An 11,950-nucleotide genomic window follows, 5' to 3' on the forward strand; every position below is an offset into this window, starting at 1 on the left:
TGAAACATGGATCAGTTTTTGAAAGATCCGGTTCACCGCTTTGCTGAGGGAATTTGAGGCAAATAATCGAATGACCAAGTGAGCAAGAATCATTTTTCCCTCTTTCTAATTGCCCAATCAACTTGAATCAACATCAGCCCAACACCATCGACACGTTCCTCAGGACGGCCCCTGCCAAGCCGAGAACGTTTGATGCTACTACTCGGAGCTACTCCAAACCCAGGACAACAGGACCTACAGGTTCTTTACACGGTATCGGGTATCTTGGTTCGGTATCTTTTGGATACCGGTATGAGATCAGGATAAATTCCAGCATCTGTATGGATTTAGGATCTTTTCGATTCTGTTCATCCGTTCCAAAACCAATTCTCAGACCTGTATGAGGTTCATATTAGGTCCTGGAGCGGTATGGTTTGTTTAAAAGTTTCAGAGTATGAAATGAGTTTGAGATCAGTTCCAGGACCTGTTCTAAATCAGTTTCTGTTGATATACTCTTTAGAATTAAAAGCCTCGAAGAAATTGCCTTTAAAAAACCTTGAGTGACACGCACGCTGGAATTATTATGCATCATGATGCGTAGCTCTGTAACCGGGTCAAATAAACGAATTCTATGAAAAGCATGCAAAAAGTATTACAAATTCAACATATTAGCAGTGTTCTGTTATATCCATGTGTAAAGTAAATATTACATAAGGTTAGTTATGCATTAGCATTTTCGTTGGAATTAAGTTCATTTTAACTATTTTAATAGCATATAAGCTCATTTCTACGTAATTCAATTAAATACCCTACTCATCTATAATACCAAGGACACCGCGTGCTATTTACCTCGCACAGTCTTGTAAGATATAAATTGACCTTCATTATCTACATTATCCACTTTAAGTTGACATATAAAAAAGGGCCTCAGTTACAATACGCGAATTGTGGTACCATCGTCAAGGATAACCATAGTCCCTGGAAGATAATTATCGCATTATTATGCCCATCGTCGTTTGAACCAAATTAAACAAGCGTTTCATATCCTAAAAATAACCTTTTGATACAATGTTGCTATCAGTAATTGAATTCCTCTTAAGTGGGGATTATTCCTCTTTAATGTGAATTATTATTGCAATTTGTTAGTTCTTGCGCTCACCATACCAAAGCACATGTGTTACCTCTCCTCTGACATGATAATTGTATCAGCAAAGGATTCATCACAGCGAATATTTAAAGTGCTTCAGTCCGAACGTGTGTCTCAGTGACGCTTCAACATGAAGGTGGTTGTGTGTGCCCTGTTCCTGCTAGGACTTTTAACTCCAACTCGATGTTCGTCCCGAACTCAACTGATCGAAGAGTTTCTGGAGAAGCGTTCCATTACCAGCCTGATGTTACTCCACTGTGTCCAGGAGCCGGTTGATCAGGATGTGATCCGCATCGCATCAGCCCTTCGCCAGTCATTCCATGGCAGCGTGTACTACCTCGACGTGACCGGCGCCCACTTTCGACGGCATTTCCAATGGCACATGTTTTATGAGCGCTACAAAACGGCCATCACTCTCAACCTGGAGTGCTCCGGAATGGAGTCGGTGTTGAGTCACCTGTCCGATAATGCCTACTTCAATGATACCTTTCATTGGCTTATGTTTGGTGGACGCAACTTTGAGCAGGTGACCTGTTTGCTGTCGGCTCAGAACATTAACTACGATGCCTCCATCATGCTAGTGTTCGATCGTGGCGATCGTGCAGATGTTCCCAGGATTTTCGAAGTGTATGATGTACGGGGGACCGTTAAGCGCCGTGGGGGTCGAGTTAGTTTCGAGCTGTTGGGAACAGTTTCTTCGTTGAACCAGCTGCCCAAAAGTCGGGCTCGCAGCCACGACCTGGAGGGCATTGAGCTGTGGACAGCGCTAGCGGTGAGATGGAGTGTTCTTGGTTGGAAATTGTTTGGAGGATCTAAATGCTGCTTCCTCCTCTTTGTAGACCATTGACAAACTACAGTCGCAATCATTCATCGAGTACCTCAACCCTGTAAAGAGACAGACATCGTACACCGCAACCATACACAGCTATCAGCTGGTGAAGTTGCTTGAGATGAAGCTGAATTTCAAGTAGCTCACCTCACTTCCTGAAAGGCATACATTTGTCCTAATAGAAATATTTGTTCATGGTCCATCTCTCTCCAACAGGCTCATAGTGATATTAACCGAAGATTGGCGATTTGATCTGATCGGCAAAAACTCATCACGAGGTGTAGTGGGCCAGCTACAATCCAAACAGGTCGATTTTGTGACCACTCCCTTTGGACTCACGACGGAGCGTATTGCAATCTTCGAAACAACCATCGAAATAGCGCACGGAACGTACGAGTCTTATGGGGACACTACACTGCACACTGTTATCTCCATCTCTCACTCTCTCTTTCTGTCTTTCCCGCAGCTTCTACACCGTGTTCCGGCATCCGAAAAGTTTGAACAATAGCAACATCTTCATGCTTCCGTTCACGAATATTGTTTGGCTTGCTATTAGCCTGATCTTTGGCGCGGTAGCACTACTGATCGCGCTGCTGATCGTCTGCATTCACCGGACAGGTCGCAGTAGATCAACTCTCGACTGGCTGGTGGAACAGTCGCTGCTCGGTACGCTGGGGATGGTGTGCCAGCAGGGCATCCACCATCGCATCATTTGGTGGAGCTCGAACCAAGTGCTGGTACTGGTCGCGATGTGCTCCTCGATGATCCTGTTCCAGTTTTACTGCTCCTTCATCGTGGGCTATCAGCTGATCACACCGCCAAAGACGATCAACACGCTGCAGAAGCTGGTGGACAGCGAGATAAAGATGACGGTCGAGAATCTGAGCTACCACCGTGACTTTTTTCTCGTAACGCTGAGGGGAGCGAGAGTGTGAAGGGTTGTTTTCTTATACGACTGTTTGCCTGCCTTTTTTGCAGCGTACCAACAATCCGGCCGCTTTGAAGCTGTACGAAACGAAGGTTCTGCCCAACAGGTATGGAGGATTCGTGAACCTGTCGTTCGGTATGCAGCTGGTCCGGCAGGGCGGGTATGCGTTTCACTGTGAAACTTCGTACGGCAATGCACTCATCATAGGTGCGTGTCCGGACCTTAGGGGATCCGTCCACCTACAGAGCTTGACTAACCTTATACGGCCCAAAACGCCTTTACAGAAACGTTCACCGAACGGGAAATCTGTGATCTGCAGCAGGTCCAGCTCTATCCCCAGCGTCCCGTCCATCTGCCCCTGATCAAGGGCAGCCCGTTGCGGGAGCTGTTCAAGATTAACCTGCAGCTGATCAAGGAAAGCGGCCTGCTGGCGTACCATCACGCGCGATACTATACGCCCCGGCCCAAGTGCAACAAACAGAGCAGTACGCACACCGAGCAGATCCATCTGGCGGATGTGAGGTTCGCGTTTGTACTGCTGGCCGCTGGTATGGCCGCCAGCGCAGCATTACTCGCATCGGAGCTTTTGTTCTTGCGCCTTCGTACCTGGTGGCACGAGCGGCAGATACGAGCCATTCCGGCGGGGTTCCGTTGGCTTAATTAAACAGGCACAATGACGATGGGCGTAGAGGGGCGGCTTCCAGGTGCCCCTTCGATATGGGATGTTTGGCTCAACATGCAACTATCCACCCATCTCAAAACGGAAAGAAACTGGCATACATTCCAGCACCATATTTAACAAACTCCTGCGGGTAATCACAACACTATGAACTCGTCAGCACATGTGTTATCCTTAGAAACTACCGCACACAGCACTACTTCTTTATCAAAACCACTTAATCGTTGACTACCCCGAACAAGCCCGTTGGGCTACAAACAACACGTTGCATGTTAAACGCAAATACACGAGAACTAGTCTTCAACGCTGCCGTTTATTTCGCTACTTCCTCCGAGAAAAAGAAGGTGAAACTTTCTCAAAATTGATTTCCAACCAACACTTGCTCTACTCAGCCCGGCTGCAGCGACGGATCGGTGGTAACTGCCACATTCTACCTTTACTGTTTGATGGTAATCGTGCCGAGGCATCGGTTCGTTTATCAGCCACACGGTGTAAAGGTGCCGTTTGAAAACCGTTGCATCCGTTGCCACGCGGGAAATTTTGCACGAAGGACGACGTACCTTGGTGGAGCCTCATTAGCTTTGACGCGTCGAGGCTTGGTTGTGTGCATCTGGGCGGTCGCCGCTCGGGCCCCCCCAGAAAGGTTCATGCATTTCCACCGTTACTGCCCGTTCACACCGTGACATCACGCACCCTCGCTCTCTTTCTCCTCTTCGATAGGCGCAATAGAATATTGCACATTATGTTTGATAGACAGGCGAACGCAAACGAGGGGATTCCCGTAACCCATAACGTCCCCAAGTGGGCCTGGTTCACCACACCCAAGCCCACCCAAGTGTGGTTCCAAGCATAGAAACTCGCACGAGACCACGTGGCCAATGTACGCAGCCATTACCACCCCAATGATGGTGGTAATGGTGGTGTGTGCATGCATTATGGGCCTGCCACACTTCACACACACTGAGTGTGGCTGAGTCGCGTTTTGCACCCAACGTATGAGCTCCATCTCCCTGTAATGGCCCCATAAAGGAGGAGTGCGTATGTGCGGGTGTGTGTGTGTGCTGTGCGGCACACCTTTTGCACCAACATCTCCATCATTCCCATCTGTGGGGCTCCACACGGGTTAGAAGAGAAGGTCCTGCCTTCTTCAACTTCACCAAGAAAAATGGGGGCTTTGGCCGTTGGGGGTGGGGGTGTGCGGCTTTGAGATACCCCCGGGCTCGGCAAGACACATACACACACACGGTCGGTCGTCTTTGGTGTGATTTCGATCTGTTGGAGGGCTTCAGTAAGTTGCACCCATTCGATCCCGACGGACCTCCGGTGCAAACATTGGAGAGTGAAGGATCGTCGTCTCGCGAACAGGGGAATAGTTGTTTTTATCGACGTTGTTTTTGGGTGGCTCCACGGACAGGCACACCAGCCCACCCCTCCCAGCATGAATCCGGATGCGTGTGATCCGCTCGCCCATACGAGCATGTATCAGCGGGCGGAAGAAGGTGTTTGCCACTGCGCTAAAATCGAAAAGTTCTAAATGTAGTGTTTTCCCTTCGCTGGCAAACGCTCTAATACGTTTTGTGTTTGTGGTCTGTTTTTCATCCTTTTTCAGACAGTGACGACAGCGACGGTGAGGGAGGACTTGGAAATGTGAGCCGTGTAATCGTTCGACCTCCAGGTAAGTGGTGCAATGCTGTAGTAGTAGTAGTGGTAGCAGCAGCACTCACTCGAAGGAAACGCTTTGCACTCAGGCTGCAGTGAATTACTAATTACTATAACACCTTCATCTCTTTGCACCATCATTTTTCGGATTGGAATTAGCTGACCGTACTTCGGAGAAAAGAAAGTGCCACCGAAATTAACCATCTAGAAAATGTATTTTTCCATTAAGATTTTATTACGAATTACTGTGAAAATAGGGGGGCCTCAATTATATACGGTTGACGAACTGCTAATAATTGTGTGTTATAATTAAGCCATCGATTGCCGGTACTATTTACTGGACACGCATGGTTACGGTTAATTTGCTTCGGAAACGCATCTCGCCATCCCAGGCAACGACAAATCAAAAGCTTGCTTGCTCTGTCAGGTTTAGTGGTCTGTTGGACACAGCAAGAAAGGATGACTGTGCTCCCAGGGATGAAATACCGGGGTTTCCGAGAATGTAGAGTAAAAGTGTTTGTGTTGTAAGATGAAGAGAAATGCAGAATATGTCTAGATAATTGTTGTATTCTTTTTTTTTTTTGCTGTTTGCATTAATATTATCGATAATCGTATGTTATTGTAATTTGCAACATCGAACGTTGACCTATTTATTTTTCCAAATACTTATGAATGTACGGTTCAATCAATCCAATCAATCAATTGGCGACAGACGGAGCCTGTGCGCCACATATACGTGCAATCGCATCACCTACCCATCGCAACTCTTTCGTTTGCTGCCCATTTCAAGCTGATTTGGGAGATCGAATCATGTTGGAAAATATGCAGCGCCAAATCGATCTAACGATCGTTTTTCGTTTTGCTGATTTCATTTTTTTTCATGTTTTATTTTTCAATGTTATGTGTTTTTATCAAAGTTCTGGTTCATCAAAGTTTGTGTTCAATGTTTATCAAAGTTCTGCTTTGCTCTCCTCCTTCTCCCTCTCCTCCATCGCGCATTGTACGCATATGGTAGTTGCATCATTTTGTTTAAAATTATAATATAGTGTTTTAAGAAAATTTTATTACTAATCCAATATGCTTCTTAAGCACGTTCGCCGCGGATGCGGCGTGCCAGCTGAATGTCCTTCGGCATAATGGTGACACGCTTGGCGTGGATCGCGCACAAGTTGGTGTCCTCGAACAGACCGACCAAGTAAGCTTCGCTGGCCTCCTGCGGGTGGTGTGTGTTGTTGTTGGTTGGGAAAAATGAGTATTAAAGAAAGGTATTACACTACGGAGGGAAGAGTTCCCCCCCCCCCCCCCCCCCCCCCGGCTGGCAAAAGAAACGTTTCCTACCTGAAGGGCGCCGATGGCGGCCGACTGGAAGCGCAGATCGGTCTTGAAATCTTGCGCAATCTCACGCACCAGCCGCTGGAACGGCAGCTTGCGGATCAGCAGCTCCGTCGACTTCTGGTACCGACGGATTTCACGCAGCGCGACCGTACCGGGACGGTAGCGATGCGGCTTCTTCACGCCACCGGTGGACGGGGCGCTCTTACGGGCGGCCTTGGTGGCCAGCTGCTTGCGCGGAGCCTTTCCTCCGGTCGACTTACGGGCGGTCTGCTTGGTACGTGCCATCTACACCGTATTATTTACCGGGGGGATTCGATGAAAAGGAAAAAAGAAAAGTTTCATTAGAACAAAACACCAAAATGCAGTAGTAGAAACGGTGTGGTGGTGGATACAACCTAATCGCTCTCCTTTTCTCTCTCAAACACGCGCTGAAATTCTCTCTCCCTCTCTCGCTTGGCATGAAAAAGAAGGTGGAAAACCGGTTTCTGCTTCTTCGAAAGTCAGCCAGCCGCTGCTTGTGAAACGGGGCGACATGCGCACTGACGCTCCCCGCCAAAAAGCTCGAGAAAATCAATAACCCAAGCCAACCAAACACATACTTTTCCTCCTTAAACCACAAGCGGTGGAATTAATTCCAGCCCTATTCTTGCACGGTGAAGAAAACCCCTAAATCCAAGATGTCGGCTGCCCTTTATCCCAGCAGGCCATAACATTCAATCAAAACAAAAACATAATTCCAATAAAACGCGGTGGTGTGCAGAAATTAACAATAGAAAATGGGAAAATGTCCTAAATGATATTAACACGCAAAAGTGCAAAAATCGATGTTTTCAATTCGCTTTTAATCTGATAAACTAAACAAAACAAACATAAAAATTTAATAATGTTGTTTCAAAAAAAATATCAAAACAATGCGAAAAGATAGCAAATTTATTAAACAATCATTCTTTGACAATCAAATTCTGCACGTTGCGTGTGTTGTTTAAATTTCATTTCATCAAACTTCACACGCACACACACACACTCGAACATTCTCTCAAAACAACGATTGCGCACAATACCTTGAACCGTTTTTTTCCGTCAAGCAAATGCAGTTAAAATGACGCAAAATTCAATCACACGAAACACAACATAATTTTGTGCTTCAAATTGTGAGAAAAAACTCAACTCCACTTGGTGGGTTGGGGGGGAGTTCGACAAAGCAGTCCACAGTTGAAACGCATCAGCACCAGCGCCTCCTCAACCCCCTCCCCCTACACAAACTACTTCCAGCTTAGTATCGCTGCTCACACAACAAAATGGCGTCGCTGGCGGTGGAACATCGCGCGCGCGATCGAGGCACATTCAAAAATTGCTGCCCAACATCATGTTCATTCATCGCCCCACCGTGTCAATGTTCAAGCGCGCGAGCCTTCACAACACATTGCGAAGCATATTACCAGCACACACACACACACACCTCGCTAGTGTCCCTTCTGCAGTCACATACACACACACACACACACACCAATGAAAGGGTGAACAATTGCCAATAGAGTTTTCACTTTTCGCTTCACTCGGGGACACACGAAGCGCGTTCTTTTCTTCCCGGGAATAACGCGCCTTTGGTTGACCCTTGTGGAGCGCTAGCGCTACCGCTCGGAGGGGGCAAGCGGACGGGCCCACCACTACCCATCGAGAGTGAGTGGGATGGGGGGAACACTGCTTACCTCTCTCTTGCTCTAGCTGCTTTGTTTAACGCACAACAATCGTAGTTCACACGGGCAAAAGTAGCTTCCGCTCGTCAAGAAGATCCAAGAAGTAATGACGTCTCTGTGTGTGGTGTGGCTTTTCCCGACCTGCAAGTGCGCACACCAACACACCAACGTGCGGGGTGGGTAGATGGTGCTGTTTCGCTTGCGCGCACGCGGCACTGCCGGCGAGTGGGAGCGCTATCGTGCTCGCTCGCACTCTCCCGCGCTAAAACACGCATGCGTTTAGTAGGTGCTGCTGTGTTCTCAGCCCGTGTGTCTTTGCTTAGTTTTCGGCGTGTTTTTGAAATTCAAAAAAAAAAACAGGAAAATGTTAAAATTTCTATTTCAAACGATGTAAAATATAATGCAACTTCCCTCCTTTTGCCCTCTTTTTCTCTCTTCGCCCCCAAACCAGGACACAGTGGCAAAGCGAAACGGGGCCACCTGTGCTTCGATGCGGCGTTCGAAACGGGCAACCTCGGGCGGGTCGACCTAGTAGGCGAGTTCGAGTACGATCTGTTCCTTCGGCCGGACACGTGCAATCCGCGGTACCGCTTCTGGTTCAACTTCACCGTGGACAACGTGAAGCAGGACCAGCGCGTCATCTTCAACATCGTCAACATGAACAAGAGCCGCAACCTGTTCAAGGACGGCATGACGCCGCTGGTAAAGTCGACCAGCCGGCCCAAGTGGCAGCGGCTGCCCCGGTGTGAGGTATTCTACTACAAGTCGCCCGTGCACCAGAACCACTACGTGCTGAGCTTCGCGTTCGGGTTCGACAAGGAGGACGAGGTGTACCAGTTCGCGCTTACCTTTCCCTACTCCTACTCCAAGATGCAGGCGTACCTGAACGCGGTCGAGCTGAAGTTTCCGGAAGCGTTCGAGCGGTCCTCGCTCGGCATGAGCATCGTAAGTGTGGTTTGGGACTTTGTTTGGGGAACATTTCTACTTAAACAGGGCGTTCGTGTGTTGTTTCTAGCAAAATCGCAAACTCGAGCTGATCACGTTCGACGACGTGAAGAAACCGGACAAGATGGACCCGAAGAACGTGATCCACATGGTCGTCATACTGGCGCGCATACATCCGGGCGAGTCGCCCGCCTCGTACGTGGTGCAGGGGCTGATCGAGTTTCTGGCCGCCGCCAACCAGCCCATCTCGAAGGCGCTGCGCGAGCACGTGGTGTTCAAGATCGTGCCGATGCTCAACCCGGACGGCGTGTTCCTCGGCAACAACCGGTGCAACGTGATCGGGCACGATCTGAACCGCTCGTGGAACCGGCTGTCCCAGTACACGCACCCAACCCTATCGGCTGTGATGAAGATGTTGAAGGAGTACGACAATTCCAGTGTAAGTCCGATGGGGGGGGGGGGGGGGGGGGGGGAGGTTAGGACGAGGGGGTCGGGCAGACCAGTGGGTTTAATATTGTCGCGTTTCCCCTTTCGGGCAGTGCTATCAGGTGGACTTTGTGATCGATCTGCACGCCCACTCCAGCCTGACCGGGACGTTCATCTACGGCAGCACGTACGACAACGTGTACCGGTACGAGCGGCATCTCGTCTTCCCGAAGCTGTTTGCGACCAAGTGCGAGGACTTCTGCCAGGAGCACATGATGTTCAACGCGGACGACCGGAAGTCGGGCACGGCGCGGCGCTACTTTGTCGAGGCGCTCAGCGACAACGTCAACACGTACACGCTGGAGGTGTCGATGTGCGGCTACTTCCTGAACGGGACCAACATTCTCACCCAGTACACGGAGGATGGGTGTAGGTGTCGCGAGCAACACACTTTTTTCTTTTACTGACGCGCTGATAATCCATTCCGTCTTTTCTGCTTTCAGACATGCGAATCGGAAGAAACCTCGCCCGCACGTTTCTGGAGTATTACCGGTTTACCAACATTCTGCCCATCCCGCCCGTCGACGAGCTGCGGCCGCGCAAGGGCCGTCCACGGACGCACCGCCCGCGGGCACGGTCGAAAACGCGCAGCGAGGTGCGGGTGCGCCCCAAGACGACCCGCGCGTACGCACCGATCAGCTACACGGACCTGTCCATCTGCTACGACAGTGCCACCTCGGAGGATGGGTCGCCGGTGCGGTACATGTACGGCCATCCGGGGCACGGCGGCGGTGGTGGTGGACTGCGGATGCGGCCCCACATCCACCAGGACCAGTTTTCGCTGTCCAACATACAGGCGGCCCGGTTCAGCAATCTCGACTTTTCCAGCGACTTTCGGCTGAAGGTGGGCAGCAGGGGCAAGGGCCAGGCGGGGTCGACCGCGGCAGAATCGAAGATGCCACCGATCGAGATGCTGAGCGTGCCGCCGAAACCGCACCTCACGATCATCGACTTTAACCAGCTGACGCGCGGCGGCCTGGAGGAGGCCACGGCCGGCAAGACGCTCGAGCGGGAGAAGGAAAAGATCCGCCGGCACACGGTCAAATCGTCCTCGCGCAAGGCCTAGACCTCGGTGCTAAAACGTGTAGCAATTTTCTATTTCCAACTTCTCCACGGTAGACTTAATAAAGCTAGTGAACGATTCGGTACCGCAGAGTAGCACCAGCAGCGAAGGTTTGCCATCGGCTAGGGGTCGCTGGAGCAATCGTTCGATTTCCGCCGCTGCTAGCCGCCGGTCGTGGATGGGTTCGTTGTAGCGCAGGCGGGCGGCGAGACAATTGCATCGCTCCACCCCGGCCGCAGCACACGCGCAGGTACGCCGGGACAGGTAGATGGCGTACGCGAAGTTCCAGTAGCCGGCCAGTGAGCGCAGTTCGTCCCGGAGCAGCACACCGGCAAGGTTGCGAAAGCATGCGCAAAGCGTCAGCCGGGTCTCGTCCCCTTCGTCGTCGAGAATCGATCGCAGTGTGCTGTACACCGGCGCTATGGCAACGCCCTGCACGAAAGCGACCACATGGCGGTACCGATTGCGCGTCCACAGGAAATCTCCATACACACCCTTCCACTCGGTGCGCGATCCGGCCGACAGCGTTACGAGGTGGTTCGTCATTTGACCGCCCGGTTCCAGCTTTATCAGCACATCGAATGTGCCGTGCTCCTGGTCGAACGCAATCGGTGTGTAGGGCCGGCTGAGGTACAGGTCGTCTTCACTTTTGTCGTGCTTTTCAAGCGTTTTTTGTTTTGCATGCTCCTCTCCTCCGGGCTGGACGGGATTCGCTTCCCACCAACGTAGCAAGGGGTTATCTTCCGCACTCCTGTCCGGTTTCCGGTCGGGCTGGTGGAGGGCGGATCGAAGCGCTCGCAGCATTAGATGACATCCGGGAGGTACGATCAGCTGCTCGCGCTCGTCACCGATGGCCGGAACGTAGCAAAAGCGAAACCGGAACACATTGTCCGCTGCCGGGGTAACGCACTCGCACCGGAATTGTTTGTACGTTCGATCGAACACGTTGACCACATCGGGTGGGAGCGTGTGTTTGGATGGTTTCACGTCCAGCACACAGTTGGTACAGCCGGAGCCACAGCAGGTCGGATCTTCTTGGCTCATTTCGCACTGTCGGTCCGAAAGGATTGCAAAAAACTTTGTTCCATTTGACAGAAGACGGCTCTGTTTACACGAAAACACACACACTTCAACAATGTGTGTGCTGACGCAACTCGACCACTCTACCAACACCCAAGGAGCTGGAAACGAACAACCTTTCCA

At 50.6% G+C, this 11,950-nt stretch overlaps 4 protein-coding genes across 5 annotated transcripts; 2 read left to right on the forward strand and 2 right to left on the reverse strand.

Annotated features, from left to right (window-relative positions):
- The first annotated feature begins 1,256 nt into the window (after window positions 1-1,256).
- On the forward strand, window positions 1,257-3,547 carry LOC1281300 (ionotropic receptor 75a). Its single transcript, XM_061648090.1, has 5 exons — window positions 1,257-1,898; window positions 1,966-2,013; window positions 2,336-2,863; window positions 2,934-3,090; window positions 3,168-3,547. The coding sequence occupies exons 1-5, from the start codon at window positions 1,257-1,259 to the stop codon at window positions 3,545-3,547; spliced, it is 1,755 nt and encodes a 584-aa protein (XP_061504074.1).
- A 1,077-nt stretch (window positions 3,548-4,624) lies between these two features.
- Window positions 4,625-10,837, forward strand: LOC5667421 (cytosolic carboxypeptidase 6). Of its 2 annotated transcripts, XM_001689269.3 has the most exons (6): window positions 4,625-5,061; window positions 5,172-5,237; window positions 8,705-9,198; window positions 9,269-9,637; window positions 9,738-10,053; window positions 10,128-10,837. In XM_001689269.3, exons 1-6 carry the CDS (start codon window positions 5,001-5,003, stop codon window positions 10,748-10,750), a joined length of 1,929 nt encoding a protein of 642 aa, XP_001689321.2. In that variant the 5' UTR covers window positions 4,625-5,000; the 3' UTR covers window positions 10,751-10,837. The 2 variants fall into 2 exon arrangements, with proteins under 2 accessions (XP_001689321.2, XP_061501266.1); XM_061645282.1 differs by lacking the exons at window positions 4,625-5,061; window positions 5,172-5,237 and adding an exon at window positions 8,099-8,429.
- LOC1281299 (histone H3.3A) lies at window positions 5,418-8,405 on the reverse strand. The gene is made up of 3 exons (XM_321242.6): window positions 8,266-8,405; window positions 6,560-6,841; window positions 5,418-6,434 (listed from the first exon to the last, which is right to left on the reverse strand). The coding sequence occupies exons 2-3, from the start codon at window positions 6,839-6,841 to the stop codon at window positions 6,306-6,308; spliced, it is 411 nt and encodes a 136-aa protein (XP_321242.1). The 5' UTR covers window positions 8,266-8,405; the 3' UTR covers window positions 5,418-6,305.
- On the reverse strand, window positions 10,730-11,791 carry LOC1281297 (NADH-cytochrome b5 reductase-like). Its single transcript, XM_321240.6, has one exon. It carries the CDS (start codon window positions 11,789-11,791, stop codon window positions 10,760-10,762), a length of 1,032 nt encoding a protein of 343 aa, XP_321240.5. The 3' UTR covers window positions 10,730-10,759.
- Between the last annotated feature and the right edge of the window lie 159 nt (window positions 11,792-11,950).

The sequence above is a fragment of the Anopheles gambiae genome, chromosome 2, assembly GCF_943734735.2.
Source record: "Anopheles gambiae chromosome 2, idAnoGambNW_F1_1, whole genome shotgun sequence".
Lineage (NCBI taxonomy): Eukaryota > Metazoa > Arthropoda > Insecta > Diptera > Culicidae > Anopheles > Anopheles gambiae.

What these genes read in the sequence shown, in the direction of transcription:
- LOC1281300 (XM_061648090.1), top strand. Translation starts at nt 1,257, where the DNA reads ATGAAGGTGGTTGTGTGTGCCCTGTTCCTGCTAGGACTTTTAACTCCA. An exon ending in TCATCGAGTACCTCAACCCT is followed by an intron (nt 2,014 to 2,335) that starts GTAAAGAGACAG and finishes CCATCGAAATAG; the next exon opens with CGCACGGAACGTACGAGTCT. An exon ending in ACCACCGTGACTTTTTTCTC is followed by an intron (nt 2,864 to 2,933) that starts GTAACGCTGAGG and finishes CCTTTTTTGCAG; the next exon opens with CGTACCAACAATCCGGCCGC.
- LOC5667421 (XM_001689269.3), top strand. Translation starts at nt 5,001, where the DNA reads ATGAATCCGGATGCGTGTGATCCGCTCGCCCATACGAGCATGTATCAG. An exon ending in TGTAATCGTTCGACCTCCAG is followed by an intron (nt 5,238 to 8,704) that starts GTAAGTGGTGCA and finishes CCCCCAAACCAG; the next exon opens with GACACAGTGGCAAAGCGAAA. An exon ending in AGGAGTACGACAATTCCAGT is followed by an intron (nt 9,638 to 9,737) that starts GTAAGTCCGATG and finishes CCTTTCGGGCAG; the next exon opens with TGCTATCAGGTGGACTTTGT.
- LOC1281299 (XM_321242.6), bottom strand. Translation starts at nt 6,841, where the DNA reads ATGGCACGTACCAAGCAGACCGCCCGTAAGTCGACCGGAGGAAAGGCT. An exon ending in CCGCCATCGGCGCCCTTCAG is followed by an intron (nt 6,435 to 6,559) that starts GTAGGAAACGTT and finishes CACCACCCGCAG; the next exon opens with GAGGCCAGCGAAGCTTACTT.
- LOC1281297 (XM_321240.6), bottom strand. Translation starts at nt 11,791, where the DNA reads ATGAGCCAAGAAGATCCGACCTGCTGTGGCTCCGGCTGTACCAACTGT.